Raw genomic sequence first — 23,447 nt, 5'->3', positions numbered from 1 at the left:
CCTGGGACCCACCCAGCTCTTTGAGGTTCACGTCCAGTGGGTACCAGGATGGGGACCGGGGGGGGGGGGGAGCGCAGGTGGCCAGCGCTGATGGGGACCCCGCTGCAGTCTGAACTGCATTGGTGGGGAGGGACCCCCTCTTCGGGGATCCCCCCCAACTCCTCCTCCCCCCCCCACCCCATCCCCCCACCCCCGTGCTCCGCTCCGGAGTGGTGACTGGGAAAAGCCACCGCGGGAGGAACCTGCGAGCAGCACCTAAGCCTCTTGGCGCCATCTTGTGGCAACAAGAAAGAAAGACGGGAGCCAGGGAGAAGGGGGGGACTGGAAACTTGAACTGCCACCATTGTTTATCACCCACCCGCCATTCAGGAGTTTGGCCTCCTAGATGTGCCTCCTAGAGAAAGAAGCCATCTCCTCATCTCGCCCACCCTGCTGGACCCCCCTGATTCTGCTTCTACCACCCCTGGCAGGCCAGGGCTGGCTCCTCCCCTCCAGGGTGTAGGGAAGTGACTCAGGGCCAGGGCCGGATCACAGGCTCTGGGAAGTGGTGTGTTGGGGCCCACGGTCGGTCGGTCACTAGGGAAGGACTCGGGGCTGCAGAATTCAGCTCTCTATGCTTCTAGCCAATCCTTCCCAGGTAAGCAACGGGGTGAGCGATGGCATGGGGCAATGGGGTAGGGGGATCCCCGAGAGAGCTGGGGGAACCGGGGGAGAAGAAGAGGGACTCCTAGCTGTTCCTAGGATATACCGAGGATCTGGGCTGGAAGGGATGCAGAGAGAGGGTCTTCAGAGGAGGAATCCCAGGCTCAAGAAAGGTGGTGATTTACCTGAGGACACACAAGGAATGAGTGGCTAGACCAGGATGATTTCTGGACTCCCAGTTCTGTGCTCCCTGACCCCTATCTTTTTCTTTTCCCCTTTCCTCCCTGACTCCCAACCCCTCAGTTCAGACAGAACCCTTGTCCCTGACTTCAATCTAGGCCCACTGGCCCTCAGGAGTCTCAGTGTCCCTCTCTGAGCCCCAGCGCCCACTGAGAGGAGAGCACCCTGGAAAAGGGTGGTAGGATATACATCAGGCACCCTGCTCTCCATGCCTCATCCTGAGGCCTCACTCTACATCTGCCTCCCTCCTCCCAAGGAACGCACATTTTCCATGCAGCTGGGGCCCTGGAAAGGATGAATGTAAGGTCTCCAGGATGTGCCCAGGGGAAGTGTGATGGCCTTCCCCTAGTCATTATAGCAACAGCTCTCACGGGATTATTGACTTCTAGTGAGCCCCAGAACACAGGCCCTCTGGTCGTACAGATCTGAGCTCAAATGCTGGCTTCACCACTTAGGACATTGTGCTGTTGCATGTAAGGCTCACCCTCTCTGGGCCTCGGTTCATCTTGAATAAGATGGAATTAATAAACTTCTAGGGCTACCGCAGGGGTGGACTGAGATGCTGATGTCAACTAATATGACCAGTGCCTGGCATATTGGAAGCCCAAGAAGTGGAGGTCACGCGCTGACCTTCAACAAGGAGCCCAGCCAGCCGCCAGTGGCTCACGCCCATTCAGGAGGCTGAGATTGGAGGATTAAGGTTGAAAGCCAACCCTGTCAGGAAAGTCTATAAACTCTATCTCCAGTTAGCTGGCAAAATGCCAGCTGGAAGCAGCCCTCAAGTGGTAGAGCATCAATTTCTGTGAACAAGAAAGCCAAGCAAGAATGTACAGTCCTAGTTTCTGGGGAAGAAAGAAAAAATAGAGCTGGTTTCCATCCTGTCCATTGACTTGCAGTGTGGCATTTAGGAAGTCCAGTGTCCTCTGCCGGCTCTGGTTCCTGTTGGGAAGGGAGCTGGATTTCTTGAGCTCACCTCGTGAGTTCCACGAAGCACGTCGCTCCGAGATCCCGATGACAGAGGAGGGGGCCAGCCTGAGGATCACCAGGGACCTGAAAGGTGAGCGTGCTCTGCAAGACTCCCCCAAGTTCTATCGCAGAAGTGAGGAGCGTGGAGCGTACCTCCCAAAGTGGGCCAGCGCCCTGACCTCTGCTGTCTAACCCTCCTCCTCACAGCTGCTGTCTCTGCCATCCTGCGGTCCCACGGGGACGGGCAAGGGCCAGTGACAGATGCCAGTGCCGAGCTGCACAGACTCTGTGGCTGCCTGGAGCTGCTCCTGCAGGTGAGACCCTATCCTCAACACCCCCCCCTCCTCCAGCCTTCCCTCCCTGGCTACCCAGAGGGCTTTTCTGTTACAGGGAGGAATATCACAAGTCTCAGCTACAATACACTGCCTCATCTTCTCCAGTCAGTCCTTCCTCATATCTGACCTCACTCCTAAAGTCATGGAAGTGAAGGGGGGAGAGGGAGGGGACGGGTGCACAGGCCGAGGACAGCTGCCCTGCTTTACAGGCTAATGCTTCCGAGGCATAGCTATCTGCAGATTAGCCTTCACGCTGCCACACTATTTCATTTAATTTTTTTTTTCTGTTGGTCGTGGGGCCTGGGAGTTGAACCTGGGTTTTTACATTCAAGGCTAGTGCACTACCACTGTGGGCCACAGGGATCCTTGTGGTTTTCTGGTGGATAATTGGAGATAAGAGTCTCGTGGACTTCCCTACCCAGGCTAGCTTTGAACCTCTGTCCTCAGATCTCAGCCTCTTGAGTAGCTAGGATTACAGGCGTGAGCCACCAGCTCCCAGCATTTCGTCCTCATTCTTAACTCCCCTGAACTTCTTCACAGCTTCTCCACACACTCAGGTACATCCTTCCTATTTCATCTCTTGCCAGTGTGCTATACTTCCTCAATACCGTCCTGATCTTCCTAGGGTACACCAAGAATGCACCTGCCTCGGGCCTTTGCACTTGCTAGTCCCTCTCCCTGGGATTCTGTTCCCCTCAGAAATTTGTATGGCACAAATTTTCCTTTCCTTCAGAGTTGGGAGTTTTGTCTAGCCACTCTAGTCTACATTTCAATGTACAGCAGACATAAAACACATGTTGTGTTCTTCTTTTCTTAGCTGTCATCCTCACTATCCAACACAACACAGGCTTTTCTTTTTGTTTTTTGTGGCCAGTCCTGGGCCTTGAACTCAGGGCCTGAGCACTGTCCCTGGCTTCCTTTTGCTCAAGGCTAGCACTCTGCCACTTGAGCCACAGCGCCACTTCGGGCCTGAAGTAGGGTCTGTGTGCAAGACACTCCTCTCCTCTCCCACGGCAACCTGTGCCTGTGCTCCAGGATGCAAGGCAGATTCCAGAAGGAATGACACTGTATTTTCCTTTCTTGCATCTTCATCTGTTCCAGTTCGACCAGAAAGAGCAAAGGAGCTTCCTGGGGCCCCGGAAAGGCTACTGGGACTTCCTGTGCACCGCTCTGCAGCGGCAGCGAGGGGACGCAGAGCTGACTCGCTTTGTCTGCTCACAGGACAAGGTATCCGGTAGGCTGGCCTTTGCAAGCCTGATGGAGACCTGGCCCCAAGCCCTTGACAAGAGTGGAGGGGGACAGGGACACAGGCCACCCCCAAGGTCACTTTCTCACCTGATCTACTGAGCCCTCACCTGGCCCCTTCTCTTTGGTCCCCAGCTGAAGACAGCTCTGGGCAAAGGCCGAGCCTTCATCCGATGCTGCCTCGCCCGCGGACAGCTGGCTGAGTCCCTGCAGCTCTGCCTCCTGAGCCCTGAACTTTCCAGGTGTGGCTGCCAGGCCCAGCTCACAGGACACCATCGAATCCTGCCTCTACTGTTATGGGGGGGAAAGGACCCTCTCTCACCCCTAGGGTGACTGAACTTTAGGATGGATGGGGTGAGGGTTAGCAGGGAATCTATGAAGAAAGGGGAGGGGGTGGGGAGTGGCTCTGTGGAGTCCCCGTGAGTATCCCAGGCCTCCTGCCCTCCAGGCCACTCCCCCCACTGCAAAGAGCCCACAAGGCAACAATGGAGGCTGATTCTTGGAGCGGGTAGGGTGGGGGCGGCATCCAACGCTGATGCTGATTACTGCTACCACAGGGCATGGTATGGCCCCCGCAGCCCTCTCTTGTGCCCCGAGCTCAAAGAAGACATCCTGGACTCTCTCTACACACTCAACGGGGTGGCCTTCAACTTAGACCTGCAGCGGCCAGACCTTGATGAAGCCTGGCCCATGTTCTCTGAGTGAGTGAGGGCAGCACAAGGCACCTGTGCACACCTACTGCCTGGCCACCTCACATCCCAAGAGAGCCCAAGCTTTCCGGGCCCCCTCTCCTTCCTCTCCCCCTTTTCTCTCTCTCCTCCTCCTCCTTTTCTTCCTCTCTCTCTCTCTCTCTCTCTCTCTCTCTCTCTCTCTCTCTCTCTCTGAACTTAGGCCCTCGTCCTTGCCAGGCAGGCATTAAACTACTTGAACCATGCTCCCAATCCTGTTTTGAGTTAGTTTATTTTTCATATCAGATCTCTCATTTTTGCCCAGAGCCAGCCTCCAATGAAACTGGGATCATAGGCACTTACCAGCATACCTGGTCTATTGATTGAGATGGAGTCGTGATAACATTTTGCACAGGCTGGCCTTGAGCCATGATCCTCCTGAGTAGTTGGGATTACAGGCATGGGCCACCACATGAAGCCTTCCTTTCCTTCTCCAGTATTCCAGCCTTCCATGTCTTCAGTATTGATCTACAGTTCCCACGCTGCTGTATAGATTTACATGGGTGGACGGTTGGGGGTGCATGGTTAGAAGGCTGAACGGATAGTGAGATGCTAAGATGGAGCATGGGATGGAGGGATGGGTGGATGGATGGATGGGAGTGGGATGCATGCTGGTGCAGGAGTGGGAAGGCAGGAAGGGTGATAGGATGGATGAGTGGTTGGACAGATGGATGTCCCTCTGAGGATCAAGTTCAATGCTGGACAGAGACTCAGATTCCCCCTGCCTCTTTCCCTTTCAGGTCCCGCTGCTCCAATCCCAGTCGTGCCCAGGGAAGGAGAGCCAGAAAGACTAAAGATTCACCAAAAGAGGTAACTCTGTCCTGCCTCCACTCTGAGTTGCCCCTTGCCCATCTCATTGGGACCCCCGTGTCCCGCAGTAACTAGGCATTCATTCCCACTGTCCATGCAAAGCCCCCACAGGATAGAGAGGGAGACAGTGTGTTGGCCAGGGGTTTGGGGGGTGTAAGAAAGATGGGGTTCATATTCCTAGGATGACTGAGGAGGAGAAAAGCACTGGGGCTTGGGAGGATGGGGACCTGAGGGTCACTTGAGGCTTTCAGGAAACAGACTAGAGCAGTGACCTCTGCTGAGGCCTCTGCACTGGTGACACCCATCGCCTAGTTGAGGGAGTGACCAAAAAACACCAGATTTCCCAGTTCCACCTCCTCCTAACACCGTTCTTGGGTAGGATATTTGCCCCGCCCCCTCGGGTAATTGTGGGCATGAGTTGGTCCACCCACGTGCTGCATAGAGCAAGGCTGCCACATTGAACCATGTGGTCGTCACCATGCCTGTCATTGTGCCACAAGTGGCCACCCCAGGCATCAGACAGCTTGCTTACTAGGACACTGAAGGCTACACCAGAAGTGGACCATCAACCTGCCCCATCTGTGGTTCCCACATCTGTGGATTCAACCTCAACATAGATCTGCAGTGAACACATCCAGACTAGTTTTTTTTCTTCTCATTGTTTCCTAAACACGTGTGTAGCATCCACATGGTACACGGTATTCTAATCCACAGAGAGGTGACTGAAAGCATATGAACTATGCAAATCCCATGCCATTTTATATGAGGAACTTGAGCATCAGTGGATTTTGGTATTCATGAGGGTCCTGGAACACACACACACACACACACACACACACACACACACACACACATCAGATGTCACTCTAGTGACACAGGCGTGGACAAAGAAACATGGGCACACAGAGGAACTTCCTGAGAGAAATTCTCTGTTGGGGCTATTCTGTTTAAGATCCTACGACATTTTGACAAGCCAGATAGTACCCCCATTTGGCAGATGAGGATGCTGACACCTGAGGTCAGGTTGAGGAGAAAGGATGAAAGGAAAAGGGTGAGAGGAACTTAAGGAGAGAGGTAGATGCTGAGACCCTGGCCTCTTCCCGGTCCCAGGTCCGTGAGCTGGTGCTGACCGAGTGGGGCTGGGCTTCTTGCAGATCGCATCGGGAGGCCCCAGAGGAGCCTGGCCGAGGGAGCCACACACCAGTCAAGCCAGCTGTCAGCGAGATGCACCCAGAACAGACCTATTGCCAGGTTCTTCCAGGTCCCAGCAACATGGGCATTTTCCTTCCTTTTTGGAAAAGAAGAAAGAAGATTCCAGAAGCCTCAGTCCTTCCCAGAACACCGAGGGAAAGGAGCTTCCTCTAGACCAGGAGGAAGGAGATCCAGACCCTGGGAGATACCTGGAGACCTTAACAGCCAGCATCCAGCAACCAAGGGAGGGAGGCAAGGAGGCTCAGACGGTGGCAGGGATGGAGGCTGAAGGCAAGGAGGTTCTGCTAGGTATAAAGGATCCAAGAACCACAGAGGCGGCTCACAGAGGAGAAGCAGAGCAGCATCCTGTCCGGGGGTTTCTGGCCTGCACACCCCAGGAAATGACAGAGGAAGCAGCATCAGGGAGCAGGCAGGGGCAGGAGGGGCCTGGCCTTCTGCAGGAGTTCTGGGCCCTTCAGGACCTGGAAGCAGAGGGAGATTCCACCACGGAGAAGTCAGAAGAGCAAACAGGAGTGGCCAAGAAGGAGGAGCTCGCAGAGCTGTCCTTACAGGATATGGTCAAGGTGAGCCACCTTGAGCTCCACACCTGCCTATTCTCTTTCTAACCTGTCCCACAGATGGGCATCTCCCATGGTAGCCCAGGGGCCATTCTAGTCCACAAACCAGTTTGCATCGCCCCATCCAGGATGGAAAAGCATCCATGCGTCCCCTTACCACAGGTCCCCATCTCTCTCCCTGTTGCCTCACCCCTAGACCTACTTCATTCATCAGGACTTCCTACCCAACAAGCCACCACTAATTTCAAGCTCTGCATCTTTCTTCCTAGCAAGTCTTATTTCAGGGTCCGAGTTCTGCTGCTGCAGATCCCACCTAGGCGCTCAGAGATGCTTGTCCTGGAGGCTGCCCAGACCCCCACTAAACCTGCCTTCAGACTGCTCCCTAGCTGGGCTTTTCCAAGTCCTTGAGTTTGTTACCCATCCTTCGGGGAGGAGGAAATCGTAGCCCCAGGCTCGTGCAGCTCCCAGCGCCATCCAACCCAGGGAATGTTCATCATATAGGCTCCAGGGCTGGCGTCTCTACCCTCTTTCTTCAGCGTCCTCTCCCCCTACTTCCTCTACCAGAGCCTCAGACAGAAGCTCCAGCGGGCTGAGGAGCAGGCCCAGCGCCAGGAGCAGCTTCTGCAAGTGTGGGAGGGTGAGAGGCAGGCTCTCCAGGAGCAGCTCAGCAGGTAACCTGGGCAACCCCAGCTGGGCTCAGGCTGTCAGTGGAGCCCAGCTGGGTCTTTTCAGCACCTAGGATGCTGAGGTCAAGTGTACACAGGGCATTGTTCCTGATCACAAGGGGAGCTCCTCCTCCTCTCCCTGCCCTGCCTCCCCCGGAGCCCTAGGAGAGTTCCCTGCTCTCCTGTCCCTGCTCCCCGCCCCACTCTTGTAGCTACTCTGTCTTTTCAGTCTGTTCTGTTGCTTCTCCACCACACCCCCTCATGTCTTTCTGTCTCCCTCTTTCATTCTACACCTCTCTGTTTCCTATTCTCTGTTACACAAGCTGTCCCCCACCCTCCTGACAACCATAACTGTCGCTGTCACTTTTGTTTTGTGCTGGTACTGGGACTTGAACTGGGGGCCAAGGCCTTGCCCATCGTGGTTTTTGCTAGAGCAAAACCTCTTGAGCCACAGCTTTGCTTCTGGCTTTTTGGTGGTTTATTGGAGATAGGAGTCTCATGAGCTTTCTTGCCCAGACTGTCTTCAAACCACAATCCTCACATCTCAGCCTCCTGCTAGAATTATAGGCATGAGCCACCGGTACCTGACTTAAAGAAATGAAGACCTCAAACATGTCTACTGTGTCACAAGTTCCAAGTCACAGGTGTCCTGTGTCCTTCTCCCTTGGCCTCTGTGTATCACAGTCTGCCTGCCTGCCTCTGTCTCCCTCGGCATGGTAACACCTGTCTTAAGCTAGGCCAGAGTCTTCCTAGCACAGCCTGAGTCCTTGAGACTCAGGGTGCAGTGGGGGCCAGGTGAGAATGAACCTGGTAGGTCCTTAAAATGGCCTGATCTTGTGTGTGTGTGTGTGTGTGTGTGTGTGTGTCTGTGTGTGTCTGTGTGTGTCTGGGTTGGTTCTAGGGCTTGAACTCAGGGCCTGGGCACTGTCCCTGAGATGTCTGGCTCAAGGCTAGTGCTCTACCACTTGTGTCACACTTTCGGCTTGGCTTCAAACTATGACTCTTGGACCTCAGCCTCCTGAGTAATTAGAATTAATGGCATGAACCACTGATGTCTAGCCTAAGTTCTCTTTTTAATTGCAAAGAAAAGTTTATATATTCTTTCTTTTAAACAATTCAATTGTTAGTCTGTTCACAAAGCTGGGTAAACAACACCACAGTCAGTTTTAAAGCATTTTTTATCACCCCCCACAAAGAAAGCCTGCACACATTAGCAGTCACTCCCCAGTCTGCCTCGCCTATTCAGGCGGACGTGTCTGAAAGGCACCTTGGAGCTGGAATGTCAGCTACGGGGCTGGACACAGGCAGGCCAGCGGAGCTGCAGCTGGCACAAGAGGGAACAAAGGTGCTCGATTTGTTCTGGTGGCAATGGGAGGGGAGCACTGGCTGCTTTCTGGATGCATTTTGAAGCAGAGCGCCAGTCCCCTAAGGGATTGGATATGAGGTCTGAGAGAAAAAGAAACATTAAGAATGACTGAGCCAGGCACCGGGTGGCATGAACCCTAGCTACTCAGAAGGCTGAGATAGGAGGATTGTGGTTCAAAGCCAGCCTGGGTAGGAAAGCCCTTGAGACTAAGACTCTTATCTCCAATTAGTCACCAGAAAAGTTAGAAGTGAAGCTGTGACTCACAAGATAGGATGCTAGACTTGGGTGAAGAAGCTAAAAGACACCCAGGCTCTGAGTTCGAGCCCCAGTACCACCCTCCTCCACACACACAGAGAATGGCTTTGAGCCAGGTACTGGTGGCTCACGCCTGTAATCCTAGCTACTCAGGAGGCTGAGATCTGAGGATCTCAGTTGGAAGCCAACCAAGGCAGACAAATTTGAGACTCTTATCTCCAGCTCACCATGAAATGGCTGGAAGTGGAGCTGTGGCTCACGTAATAGAACACCAGCCTTGCATAAAAAAACCTAAGGGACAATGCTCTGGTCGTGAATCCAAGCCTCGGTAGTGGCATTTTTAAAAATGAGGTGGTTTTCTTTGTTGTTGTTTTGAGCCGATCACCAGAGGTGCCATTAGCCAAAGTGGTTAAGGGTGTGTGCAGGAAAGCTCAGGAGCTTAGGTTTGAACTTGTAGTCCAAACTTGCTTACACATCCAGGGATGGCCTCTGGCAAGATGTTGGGTGTGGCGTTCTCGAGGGCCCCGCAGGAGAGCAATCAGAAAGATATCCACGTGCGGCAGCTCCTGAGCCTGGGGAGCCAGTGCTACCACAGCCCTGGGGTCTACAGCCAAGGGCTGAGCCCGCTGCTGGGCAAAGGGACCAGGGACATCACCAGCCACTAAAAGTGCCCCAGGCTCTCTGTTGTACCATCTGCATTCACTGACTCTGGGCAGGCTGGGCGGGTGCTGCAGTGGAGGGAGCCCGCAGAGTCTATCCTAAAAGACCGAAGACTGACCGGAAACCACGGAAATGCAGAATCCAGCACTAAGAGATGCTGAGAGGGGCTGGGAAGGTGGCTTAGCGGTAGAGTGCTTGCCTAGCACGCATGAAGCCCTGGGTTCCATTCCTCACACACACACAGCTCAGAGACAGAGCCCAGGCCCTGAGTTCAAGCCCCAGGACTGGAAGGAAAAAAAAAAAAAAAGAGCTGCTGAGAAGAACAGGAAGCCAGGGCTTGGGGGGATTGCATGGGTCTCATTGAGAGGTGAGGTCCAGAACGCCATCTCCTCGGAGGTGACAAGACCCTTGTCTGGAGGGGCATTGCAGGCAGGGAGCCAATGACACGAAGACCCAGAAGACATGCACTGGGGCCCCGCAGACGAGAGGGGGGCAGGTGGCAGCAAGGGACCTAAAAGACTAGACTGAAACCCTGGAACCAAGCTCCAAAGATGAAAGCCTGGGGCGAGGCTTGAAGCAGGCGCAGCTCTTGGACTAATCGGGGCATTTATTTATTTACTTATTGTAGTACTGGGGTTTGAACTCGGGGCCTGGGCACTTGCTGAGAGGGAGGAGGTAGGCAGGCACTCTACCACTTGAGTCATGCCACTACTCACCAGAGGTGCCATTAGCCTGCCCCCTTTCCCTTCTTCTTCCTCCTCCTCCTCCATCTTCTACTTCTCCTCTATCTTCTTTCTCCCCCTCTTCCTCTTCTTCTTCTTCTCCTCCTCCTTCCCGTTTTTCTTCTTCCTCTTCTCTTTTGCCTTCTCTCCTCCTTCTCCCCCTCCTCTTATTCACATTGATTTATGTCCAGATTGGCCTTGACTGTGATCCTCGCCATTTGTTTCCCTTTGTGGCTGGGATGACAGGCACAAAGCGAAGCAAACAGGAAGATCACAGGATCGCACAGTGCCCATCTATTGGTCAAGGTGGAGACTCCTGAACTTGAACTGCAATCCCCCAATTTCTACCTGCCAAGGAGCTCAAATTATAGGCTTGAGTCACCACGCTAGGCCTGGCATGGATTTCTAGAAAGATAGACTAAGAGTGGGCAGCAGCCTCCACGTGCAGCCTAGGTGAGAGGCACAGGCCAGCCAAGCCAGCAGGAGGCAGGCCCTAGGCCCAGCTGCATGGGGCTATTGAAAAAATGGACTTGGTTGGCTTTGTTTTTATTTTCTTGAGATAGGATCATGCCATGTGGCCCAGGCGGTCTTGAACTTAACAATCCTCTTGCCTGGGCATACTGGCCTCTAAAAATTGACTGGGTATTGAGATATGGCGCTCTGATACTCCATGAGTTTCTGGCTCTAATGGCCACAGGACAACACCTCCCATCCCTGGGCTGCAGGTCCTAGTACAAGGCCTTGAGTTTAAGCCCTAGGAAAGAAGGAAGAAATATAGGCAAGCGCCCTCTACAGGAGCGTTCGAAGTCAGGCCCTGATTTCATTTCTCTCACTGATGGCTTGGAAGCCTGCCTGTAAGTGCCAGACCATACAGCTTGCTGTGTGTGTGTGTGTGTGTGTGTGTGTGTGTGTGTGCGTGCGTGTGCTGTGTGATGCGTGTGGCATGTGTTACATGTGGTGGGGGTGGGAGTAGTGTATATGGAGTGTGTGTGTGTAATGCCAAGGGTGTGTGCTATGGTGTGTGTCCCATACGTGTGGCATGCATGTATGTAGTGCAGTGTGTGTTGTATGTGTGGCATGTAGGGCCCATGTGTGTGATTTGCATGTTTGTATGTTTAGCCGCAGGGCACTACAGGCTTCTCCCAACTCCCTGTGAGGCAGAGGCTCTGCCTAGCTGGGTCTCCAATGCCAAATTCTTCCCCTTCTGTGCCCAGGTGTCAGGGAGAGAGCGCCCGGCTGCAGACGCAGCTGGACCAGCAGCGACGGGAGGCGGAGAGGAGGGGCGCCATGTATGAGGAGGAGCTCAGAAGGCAGCAGGACCTGGTCCAGGCCATGAAGAAGAGAGTTCTAGAATTGATTCAGTAAGGATGGAGACAGTGGGGCCTCTGGGAAGAGGAGGAGGAGGGGGTAAGGGAGATGAAAACCCTACTCCACTAACAACTCCCACTGAAGTCAACTCTACGTCTTTCATCTATACTAACTCATTTCCTTCTTTCAGCCCCCCCCCACTTGCTATTCCCCCAGATGAGAGATGGTGAGGGATGACTTGTCATGGAGGACACCCCACCATGTAAATTTCCAAGTCCTCTGACGATGACAGGAGCCCCAACCCAACTCTCCTCTGCTCACACCTCTCCTGGGGTTAAGAGGAATGGGAACTCCCAGTGGAGGACTTGGGAGGAAGAGAGGGAAAACCCAAAGGGAATTCACAGTCTACACCCTGCTGCCCACTGGACTGCCTTAGACCCCGAGCCTGTGGGCCTGCCCTGAACACCTGCCCTGCGTGTCAGAGACTGGACTTGTCAGGGTCCGTGCCAGCCACTAAATAATGTAAGAACTGATCTTCTTCAAATCATTAAATGTCCACTGGTGAGAAGGAAGTAGATATAAGAAGTTAACTACCAGCCAGGCACTGGTGGCTCACGCCTGTAATCCTAGCAACTCAGGAGGCTGAGATCTAAGGATCACGCTTTGATGCCATCCTGGGAAGAAAAGTCTGTGAAATTCTTTTTTATTTTTGTCAGTCCTGGGCCTTGAACTCAGGGCCTGAGCACTGTCCCTGGCTTATTTTTGGTCAAGGCTAGCACTCTACCACTTGAGCCACAGTACCACTTCTGACCATTTTCTATATGTGGTACTGAGGAATCGAACCTAGGGCTTCATGTATACGAGGCAAACACTCTTGCCACTAGGCCATATTCCTAGCCCTGTGAAATTCTTATTTCCAATTAACTACCAAAAAAAAAAAAAAGCAGAAGTGGAGCTGTGGCTCAAGTGGTAGAGTGCAATCCTTGAGCGCAAAAGCTCAAGGACAGCACCCAAGCCAAAACACCAAAACAAAAAAAAAATGGTAATTACCTCACAAAAGAATTTAAAATAGCTATCAATGAAAGGCATACACGTGTGATTAGGAAAAATAGAAGGTTAGAAGGTTAAATGGAATAGCAAAAGACAAAAAGTCTATGCCCTCAAAGATTAAGGTGAATGTTAGCTTTGGTAGCAAAAATCAGAGTTGTCCAAACCTTAATATCCATTCAAAGAAAACATGCTAGCTCATCCAGAGAACTAAATGTTTTTCCTGTACTAAAGAAAAGGCCTTCCGGCAGGAACCCAGACTATCTAACACAATGTCTCTAGCAGAAGCTTTACGGAAGTTAATGACCCTAAGTGGGTAAAAACTGTGAGAGAATAAGGCACAGATATGGACTCCTATGTCAAGACAGTGGACTGAATGCATACCCTCTATTCTTCATTCTGAGACCTCACTAGATGATTGTAAAAGAATATGGGCTGGGAATACGGCCTAGTGGCAAGAGCACTTGCCTCGTATACATGAAGCCCTGGGTTCTATTCCCCAGCACCACATATACAGAAAACGGCCAGAAGTGGCGCTGTGGCTCAAGTGGCTCAAGTGCTAGCCTTGAGAAAAAAAAAAAAAACAGAAGCCAGGGACAGTGTTCCGTCCCTGAGTCCAAGGCCCAGGACTGGCCACAAAAAAAAAAAAAAAAAAGAATAGAACTTACAACAGATTAAAAAGAAAGGTGTAGGAGCTTTCAGCTTTCAGCTCTTCTCCAAAAGCTAGAAAATGGAGAGATGGAAGTGGAGGTGTGGCTCAAGTGGCCAGCCTTGAGCGGAAAAAGCCAAGGAAGAGCATAAGGCCCTGAGTTCAAGCCCAAAGGATAGATAAGGGGATACTGTATGAAGCTCACGTTAGAGCTCCATGACCCAGAGATCCCAGGACACAAATGGTGAAGGGATTAGCAAGAGGGCTCTACATCCCCTGCCTCTCAACCTGCAGAATATCCTGCCAGCCCATCTCCCAGGAAAATTAAGGAAGTTTAGAAGTCCTAAGTAAAAGGCCAATTTGCCCCAGTATCAGGAATCTGGTATGCCAGATTGCTCCTTGCCAAGTATACTCGAAAGCAGTTGTGGAGAAGGTCCAGCCCACGGGCCACATAACATCCTCAAAACAATTTGGTACATGATGGATTAGACACATTGCCTTCTTGTGGGTGACCAATGGGCCATCTGCCTGGACTGATAATTTTGTATGGCCCACAATAATGTTAAAAAATATTCAAATGGGGCTGGGAATATGGCCTAGTGGCAAGAGTGCTTGCCTCCTACACATGAAGCTCTCGGTTCGATTCCCCAGCACCATATATATGGAAAACGGCCAGAAGGGGCGCTGTGGCTCAGGTGGCAGAGTGCTAGCCTTGAGCAGGAAGAAGCCAGGGAAGGTGCTCAGGCCCTGAGTCCAAGGCCCAGGACTGGCAAAAAAAAAAAAAAAAAATTCAAATGACTTCTGCCTCCCCCACCCCCCTGCCACCAATAAAAAAAGATTCTCTAACCTTGTTGTAAAGGAAACCCACTTGACAACCATTCCTGTCCACTGCTCAGAGCTCCAAGGAGCTCCAACTGCCTCTTTCTTTCCTTTTTTTTTGCCAGTCCTGGGGCTTGGACTCAGGGCCTGAGCACTGTCCTTGAGCTTCTTTTTGCTCAAGGGTAGCACTCTACCACTTGAGCTACAGCGCCACTTCTAGCTTTTTCTGTTTATATGGTGCTAAGGAATCAAACCCAGGGCTTCATGCATGCTAGGCAAGCAGTCTGCCGCTAAGCCATATTCCCAGTCCTCCAACTGCCTCTTTCTAAAACATGAAATGGCAACCAAGATCCCCAAATATTTGGGGAGAGTCTGAACATAAATGGGAGAGATGGAGAGGAACAAAACCAACAATAACAGTACATCTCTCATAAACCAACGTGCTGTGAAAGCAACTGTAAAAAGATGAGAAATAGTTCTGAATGTTTAAAAATGATATATGATTGCCAGATGAGGGAGCACACATTTGTAATCCCAGCATTCAGGAGACAGAGAGAGCAGGATCTTGAGTTCAAGGCCATCATAGGCTACATGTTCTCAAATATATATGATTGCTGGGTTGGGGGAGGGGGCCTTCTGGTAAAAGGACTTGAATTCAGAACCTTGTGCTCTTGCTTAGATTATTCACTCAAGCCTGAGGCTTTGCCACTTGAGCTTTTTGGTGGTTAATTGAAGCTAGGAGTGTCATGAATTTTCCTACCTGAGCTGTTTGAACCTCAATCCTCAGATTGCAGCCTCTTGAATAGTTAAAATTACAGTAAAACACCATGCCTGGCCGATTACTGGATTATTTTCATTCACTGACAAGATTGGGAGAAACAGATGATACCATCTCTCGGAAAGGAGAATAAAAAGCACAGAGAGGGCTGGGAACATGGCCTAGTGGTAGAGTGCTTGCCTAGCAAACATGAAGCCCTGGGTTCGATTCCTCAGCACCACATAAACAGAAAAAGCCAGAAGTGGCGCTGTGGCTCAAGTAGTAGAGTGCTAGCCTTGAGCAAAAAGAAGCCAGGGACAGTGCCCAGGCCCTGAGTCCAAGCCCCAGGACTGGCATAAAAAAAAAAAGGCACAGAGAGCTAGAACTCATGAGAGAGCGATAGAGGCATAGTACTCTCTAACTGGCAGACCTTCCAAAAGAGGAGAGAATAACATGAAGGAGATTATCAATAAGATATAACAAAGCTAAAAATGGGACAGCATTCCCAGATGTAAATTCATGGGTAGAGATTCTCAGACTTAGAGATGGTACTGAATGAGGGCTGGGAATGTGGCTTAGCGGTAGAGTGCTTGCCTAGCATGCATGAACTCAGTACCACATAAATAGAAAAGGCCTGATGTAGTGCTGTGGCTCAAGTGGTAGAGTGCTAACCTTGAGCAAAAAGAAGCCAGGGACAGTGCTCAAGCCCCTGGACTGGCCAAAAAAAAAAAAAAAGGGGTGTTACTGAATGAGCCAAGCATTGATGACTCAAACCTGTAATCCTAGCTAGTCAGGAGGATTAGGGTTCAAAACTAGCTTGGAAAGAAAAGTCCATAAGACTCTTATCTCCAATTAACCAGGAAGAAAAAAAAAAAAAGCTGGAAGCAGAGTTGTTGTTCAACTACTAGACTGCTAGCATTGAGTAGAGAAAGCAAAGTAAGAATAAGACATCCTGAGTTCAAGCCCACCCAATACTAGCACAAAAAGAAAAAAGAAACATTTCACTAAAGGAGCAATATAATGAATGAAAAACAAAAATGTGGATTGTTGCATTGTAAAATTTCAGTAAAGGGGCTGGGAATATGGCTTAGTGGCAAGAGTGCTTGCCTCGTATACATGAAGCCCTGGGTTCGATTCCTCAGCACCACATAATCAGAAAAGGCCAGAGGTGGTGTTGTGGCTCAAGTGGTAGAGTGCTAGCCTTGAGCAAAAAGAAGCCAAGGACAATGCTCTGGCCTTGAGTCCAAGCCCCAGGACAGGCAAAAAAAAAACAACTTTTTTTTTCAGTAAAACCAAGACAAAAAAGACTGAACACATGTTGAGTCCATGGTGTAACTATTTATTTTCAAGTTCTAAGAAAGACAGACTTTTGCCCCTTGAATTCTGGTATCCAAACCATGAAGTGAAGAAGATGGTGGAGGAAGAAGACACTTATTAGACAGACAAGTCTCCTAAAACTCACCACCCACACTGTCTTTCTCAAGAAATTAGTTGAGGATATGCTCCAGAAAAATAAGGAAGCAAACCAAGAAAGGAGAAGCTGTGGAATCTAGGAAACAGTACTTCTACCTAGGAGAAGAAAAGAGGGAATTCCCAAGTTGGCATGCAGGAAGCAAGCCAAAGGAGTGGTCAGTCTAGGTTGTAACAGAGGTATCTAGGGCCCAGAAAGGAGGTCTCTGGGGGGGGAAGAAAAATCAGGAGAATACCTGAGAGGATGAGGAATTTGGAGGAAAATAATATGTTAAAGGCGATTAATTTGAAGAATAAAAGAGAGGTGGCAACTAGGAACTTCCAGAAAAACAGAAGCTTTTCAAGAAGGCATCTATTATGAAACGCATCTTACCTCTGGGAAGATTCTTCTTTCCCTCCTCTCGGTGTAGTTATAGCCTGATTTTCATTTCCTCTATTGTTGCCATTGTAAGTTTACAGAATCTACTCGGATATTTCATATTCTATTAATTATGGGCAATAATCATTCTGTAATGATTCTGTCATTCTGTAATGTAATGCCAGCATCCTTTCCTTTTAGTGCTACTTTTCTCCACCTTCAATTTGTCATCTGCTCTTGAAGCATCCAATATAGTAGAGTCTCTCTCTCTCGCTCCCTCTCTCTTGCTCGCTCTCGCTCTGTCTCTGTCTCTCTGTCTCTCTTTCTCTCTCTCTTCCCCCCCCCCCCATTGGTTTTATTTTCTTTTGCCAGTCCTGGGGCTTGAACTCAGGGCCTGGGCACTGTCCCTGAGCTTCTTTAGCTCAAGGCTAGCCATTAGGAGTCTCAACTGGATAAAGCACACCACACATGTCTGAAAGGGGAAGAAAAGTTTAATGCCAGGGAAGACTCCATCAAGACATAGAGCGGCAGCTGCCATTAAACTGGGGAGGGTGTTTACAGAGGAGCGGACCTGCAAGGGTGTGGGAGTGGAAAACTGCATTGTGAGGGCAGGGAGACAGGATTAACATTAGTGGCCAGGCCAGGTGGTCAGGGCGACCCTGAAACGCAGACAGCCAGGCAGAACTGAGGCCGCCAGAATGTTGGCCTCCACAGGATGACTTCACCCCAGCCAACACTAGGACTCTACTGCTTGAGTCACAGCCACTTCTGGCCTTTTCTGTTTATGTGGTACTGGGGAGTTGAACCCAGGGCTTCGTGCATGCTAGGCAAGCACTCTACCACCAAGCCACATTCCCAGCCCTCCACTGGTTGTATTCTTGTTTGGTGGTGGGGATGGAACCCAGGGCCTGGTACATGTTAAGTGCCACTAAGCTACACCACACCCACTTGTTTTTCTCAGTGTTAAGATCAGTCTAAAGAAAAGCACAGAAGTCAATTAGAATTAGAGACACAGAACATTTATATTACTACCTTAAAAATACTAACTATGGAAGAGACTGCTGTAGAGAGTTCAGTGGACATGGAAATGTTCGGCATTTATGCTGTACGATGTAGTAGCTACTCATCACATGTTGAGATTGAGCACTTAAAATAGGGAGCCAAGCTGGACACTGATAGCTCACACCTGTAATACTAACTACTCGGGAAGCTGAGATCTGAGGATCAAGGTTCAAAGCCAGCCTAGGTACATAAATCCAAGACATTTGTAGGTGCTGGTGGCTCATGCCTGTGAACCTAACTACTCAGGAGGCTGAGATCTGAGGATTGTGGTTTGAAGCTAGCATGGGCAGAAAAGTCCTTGAGATTCTTACTTCCAATTAACCAAAAAGCCAGAAGTAGAGCTGTTGTTCAAGTGGTAGAGTGCCAGCCTTGAGAGAAAAAGCCAAGTAACTGTGCCCTGGCTTGAGTTAGAGCTCAGCACACATATACATACACACACACACACCCAAGAGATTCATTTCCAATAAAACAACAAAAAGCTGGATGTGTGTTCCAAGTGATAAAGCACCATTCTTGAGCAAAAAAAACCCAAAAGCTATGCAAGAATGTGAAGCCCTGGGTTCAAGCCCCAATACTGGTAAAGAAAGAAGCGGGGTGGGGGGAGAGGAAAGGAAGGAGGGAAGGAAGGAAGGAAGGAAAGAAGGAAGGAAGGAAGGAAGGAAGGAAGGAAGGAAGGAAGGAAGGAAGGAAGGACAGATGGAGCCAGTAAAATTGAGGGATTTTGTTTCATTTACAATAGCATAAACACATGGCTAGTTGCAATGGTATTACATGCTTCAGGAATGGAGGACAAGGCAAGAGAGGTAAGGGAGCTGAAGGGAAAAGATGCTGCTGCATTATAATGCAAAACAAGTCATAAGATTATTGTCCATGGGGGAATAAAACAGGAAATATATGAGTTTATTCTGTTATTGTGATGATAACCAATAGAGGAACAAAAAATAGGGATATAACCACCCTGGACAGAAAGAAGCTTATGAGTATTGTTAAAAAAAAACAAGCTAAATTTTCTGCTACCAAGGGAAAAAGCTCCACAGAAATAGTTCTGTACGGAAGGAAGGATATGAGTGTGTACTTACATATGGAAGTAATGTCAAGGAGGGGGGAAAATCCCAGTAAGAAATGATATACACCAAAAACAAGTTGACAAGAGTGGGTATCTCTGCTCAAAACCCTGAACTATTTGGTTTAAAATAATGTATACTTATTATTTTGACAAAAAAATGTGAAACAACTCATACTTCTAAATATCCTTAGAAAAACAGTAGAACTAACTTTTCAGGGACACAGACAAATAAATAAAAGATACTAGGCCTAGCTAGAAGCTCAGGGCTAACACATGTAATCCTAGCAATCAGGAGGCTGAAATCTGCAGCCCAGGCAGAAAAGTCCAGGAGACTCTTATCTTCAATTCACCAGCAAAAATCTGGAAGTGGAGGTGTGGCTCAACTGGTACAGCACCAGCCTTGGAGTGAAAAAGCCAAGCAAGGCAGCATAGGCCCTGAGTTGAAGTCCCAGTATCAGTATACAAAAAAAAAAAAAAAAAGCCTTATGTGTTCTAAAGCACCTGGAGAAAGACCCAGAGAATGGCCTTTTATGACCTTGGGGAAGGTGAACCAGTTCCTATGGCTCAGGTCCTGCTGAGGGAGGTTGGTCAGGAATCACCATCCAGTGACTAACTGATCTTTTATGTGTGTCCTTATCCATTTCTCTGTCTGTGTCTTTCCGCCCTTCTGTCCTTGTTTTCATCACATTTGTGTCTCTGTGTGGGCATCTCTATGTGTCTCCCTCCTTACCCTCTCTCTGCCCCTTTCCATCCCTCTGTGTGGGTCCCCCCTTCCCCCTCCATCAGCGAGAAGGACCAGCAGTGGCAGAGACTCCAGCGGCCCTCCACCGTGGGCCCCGGGTGCTGTGTTGGCTGCGGCAAGGTCTTCGGCCGTCTGTCTCGGCGCTATCCATGCAGGTAATGGGAAGGCACAGACTTCTGCCTCTGCCACAACTCTCTGCCCCCTGCCTGTCTCAGGGAAGGAAGGAAAGAGGGACCTGGGCACTTGAAGCAGGCCACTCAAGCCTGGCCACTTTCCTCACTCCATCCGCCTTCCTGTACTAAGGAAAGTCATGAAGAACAGTGGGAGGGGCCGGAGGAGGGGATCCTGCAAGATGGGATGTGTAACCTACTGGGCTCACTGGGAAGTGGGATGCTGCACAGAGGGACACCTCCCCAGGCGTTCACAGGGACAGGACATACAGGAGGTAGGGGGAGAATAAGCTAATAGGAGGCTTGCCACTTGCAGTGGGAAGTTGTAGGGGTTTGGGTGTCAAGATACCCTGTTGATGCCAGGCACGGATAGCTCAGGCCTCTAATCCTAGCGACTCAAGAAGCCGAGTTCTGAGGATTACAGTTCAAATACAGCCTGGTTAGGAAGGTCTGTGAAATTCTTACCTTCACTTAACTGCCAAAAAGAAAAACCAAAACACAAGTAGAGCTATGGCTCAAGTGGTGGAGCACTAGTATTGAGCACAAAAGCTCAGGGACAGTGCCCAGGCCCTGAGTTCAAGTCCTAGGACTGGCGTGTACATACACACACACACACACACACACACACACACACACACACACACACAGCGCCCTTTAGGAAAAGGGAGAGTTTCTGTTACAGACCAAAGGAGATGAGATCCAACAGGTAGACTCAAAGATGCTGGAACTTCTGAGCCCCAATACACACGCAGGAGATCCCCTAGCCACGGGGATCTCCTCGGGTCCTTGTGTCTGTCTCCAGGATCTGCAGGGGTCTGGTGTGCCATGCCTGCTCAGCAGATTACAAGAAGAGGGAGCGATGCTGTCCACTCTGTGCCCAGGGAGGAGCCCAAGTTACCTGAGCAAACCTCCGAGACAGGGCCATACCAGGAACTCACCCCTTCTGAGCCACTCCCATCCCTCGCTCTGTCCAGCCTTCTAGGAACCCGATTAGCTATGTATCAGCACGGTGGGGTGGGGTGGAAGAAGGCAGCAGGCGGTAGCAGGTAATTCTAGCCTGGAACCGTTGTGATGGATGAGGCGCATGAGATGTGCCCTCAGCTCATAGAATGTTGCCTCTCTTGGGAGTGAGTTGAGTTCCAGCCTCCGTAAAATCCCCCTGCGCTCAGCCAGTCCATGAGCGTGAATAAGAGCCCGGGTTCCCACTGGTTCCCCTCCCTGCTCTACCAGCCACAGTGTGGGTTCATGGAGAGCTTCCTGTCTAATCTGCCTTGGGAATCTGTGTCTGGTTCATCTCATCTCATTGCAACGGGTTTGTTGAGCTCTTATTGATAGATAATAAATATTCCACGAATTGGATGAGTTTTGACTTTAATATACACCTGTAGAAACCATTACCGTATTCATATACATATCCACGAGCCCCAAAGTTTCCTCCTACCCACCCCCGTTACCATCCCCCCACCCCTCCATGCCCAGGCAACCACTTCCCCTGCTTCCTGCCACCACAGACGAGTATGCATTTTCTAGCATTTTAAGCAAATGAACTCATACACTACACGACCTCTGCCACCCTTCCCTCAGCATAATTATCCTGAGATTTGTACAGGTTGCTGCATGTGACAACAGTTGTTTTTTTGTTGTGGCTGAGTAATATTCCATGGTGGATTTGTTTATGTGTTCATCTGTCCCTTCCCATTTGAGTGGTTTGCAGTTTGGAACTATTACAGATAACTTACCTCTGACCATTGTTTATAAGTCATAGTACTTTTGTTTTCCCTGGGTAAAAATATTTTGAAATATTTTTAATGTGGGGTTGGTCAAGTTGGAGGATTTAGAAACCATGGAGGCAGAGCCCATGGGTATAGAGATACAGAAAAACAGTTGGCTAACACCCCCAGGGGTAGGGGAACCCCAGCTGTTCCCCAATGCATCAGGTTTGATGGGGCACGGGGCTCTCTGTCTTTTCCTTTTTTCCCACGATAGTCACTTGACCTCTGTACAATCATTTCTCTGCACAGTCCAAGAAAAAGAAATTGTGTGTCATTCACTGAACACCTAATTGTGGTGCTTCTGAAAAAGCTGCTTCAGATGAAATGTATGCCAAGCACCAGTGGCTCACACATGTAATCCTAGCTACTCAAAAGGCTGAGATCTGAGGGTTGTGGTTTGAAGCCAGCCCAGGCAGGAAAGTCCATGAGATTCTTTTGTTCAATTAACCACCTGAAAATTGGAAGGGGAGCTGTGGTTCAAGTGGGAAAGCACAAGTCTTGAGTATAAAAGCTCAGGGACAGGCTGGAAATGTGGCTTAGTGGTAGGGTGCTTGCCTTGCATTCATGAAGCCTTGGGGTTCGGTTCCTCAGTACCACATAAACAGAAAACGACAGAAGTGGTGCTGTGGCTCAAGTAGTAGAGAGCTAGCCTTGAGCAAAAGAAGCTCAGGGACAGTGCTCAAGCCCCAGGACCAGAAAGAGAAGTGGGGGAGGAAAAGAAGGGGAAGGAGGAGGAGAAGGAGAAGAAAAAGAAATAATAATGTAGGCCCCATTCTATGACAAAGTAATTATCTGCCCTACCCAAGTTCTAGCGCACACTGTGTGCCTCAGTTAGACATCCACACTGTTCGTACCCACTCTGCCTTACACACACTGTGGAGCCTCAGCAGGGTTAAGCAATCCTGCGGCTCTGACCACATCCAGTGGACTGCCTATTGGGGTCAGGGTCACCGGGAGTTGCATCCCATTGCTTTTGCATGGAGCAAGAATTGTGCAACAGCAGTTTCTGCCCTGAAGAGTGGGTAAGAAATTCTCCTCAGCAAGCACAATAAGGGAATGGGGCAGCTGCCATTGGAAAATCTCCACACAAAGAAGGCAATGAAACCACCCCTAAAAGGCTTCAGACTCTTCTGGAAATTGGCTTGAGTCACATAACAGAGTGAAGTTACGTTTGCAGGCATTCCAGCACTGATTCCAACTGTGGTGGTCACTGATTGGGTGGATGGCAACAGAGAAAGCAAGATGGCAGAGACCTCAGAAGAAGGAATCTGGGCCAGGAAGACGAATGCTTGACCTCCTCCCATGTTTGTTAGCATGGCTAAGTCCCAGCTTCTGGCTCATCACTGTCTCTAAAAAAAATTCCTGCCAATCCAAGGGAAAGAAAAAAATGTTTAAAAGCAACTAGAGCCAGGTGCCAGTGTCTCACACCTGTAACCCCAGCTACCCAGGAGGCTGAGTTCTGAGGGTTGCAGTTCAAAACCAGCCTGGACAGGAAATGCTATGAGATGCTTCTCTCCACCAAAACCACCAAAAGCCTGAAGTGAAACTGTGGTTCAAGTGGTAGAGGGCAAGCCTTGAGCAAAAAAAAGCTCAGGGACAGTGCCCAGGCCCTGAGTTTAAGTCCCAATACAGGCACACACCTAAAAAGCAACTACAGGGATAAGTATGTGCCTCAGTGGTAGAATACAGTACTTGCCAAGCATGCAAGCATAGAGTCCCTGGGTTCAATATCCACTGCTAAGAAGAAAGAAGAATGAAAAGAGGAGGAGAAAAGAAGAGGAGGAGGTAGAGAGAGAAAAGTAGGTGAATGAAGGGGGAAAAAAA

The 23,447-nt window shown here is 50.1% G+C and overlaps 1 protein-coding gene across 1 annotated transcript; it reads left to right on the top strand.

The window, feature by feature from the left end:
- Nucleotides 1-1,837: 1,837 nt before the first annotated feature.
- Rufy4 (RUN and FYVE domain containing 4) lies at nucleotides 1,838-21,160 on the top strand. Its single transcript, XM_048344171.1, has 11 exons — nucleotides 1,838-1,939; nucleotides 2,056-2,162; nucleotides 3,285-3,410; nucleotides 3,564-3,670; nucleotides 3,986-4,129; nucleotides 4,897-4,966; nucleotides 6,121-6,741; nucleotides 7,300-7,406; nucleotides 11,618-11,764; nucleotides 19,726-19,836; nucleotides 20,654-21,160. Exons 1-11 carry the CDS (start codon nucleotides 1,894-1,896, stop codon nucleotides 20,751-20,753), a joined length of 1,686 nt encoding a protein of 561 aa, XP_048200128.1. The 5' UTR covers nucleotides 1,838-1,893; the 3' UTR covers nucleotides 20,754-21,160.
- Nucleotides 21,161-23,447: the final 2,287 nt, after the last annotated feature.

Source organism: Perognathus longimembris, chromosome 4 (assembly GCF_023159225.1).
Source record: "Perognathus longimembris pacificus isolate PPM17 chromosome 4, ASM2315922v1, whole genome shotgun sequence".
NCBI lineage: Eukaryota > Metazoa > Chordata > Mammalia > Rodentia > Heteromyidae > Perognathus > Perognathus longimembris.
This window is presented reverse-complemented; position numbering and strand designations above follow the sequence as displayed.

Bases quoted from the DNA above. Each gene is read 5' to 3' on its own strand.
- Rufy4 (XM_048344171.1), top strand. From the start codon at position 1,894: ATGACAGAGGAGGGGGCCAGCCTGAGGATCACCAGGGACCTGAAAG. The intron at 4,967-6,120 runs GTAACTCTGTCC...GGCTTCTTGCAG, and splicing joins CTAAAGATTCACCAAAAGAG to ATCGCATCGGGAGGCCCCAG. The intron at 7,407-11,617 runs GTAACCTGGGCA...TTCTGTGCCCAG, and splicing joins CTCCAGGAGCAGCTCAGCAG to GTGTCAGGGAGAGAGCGCCC.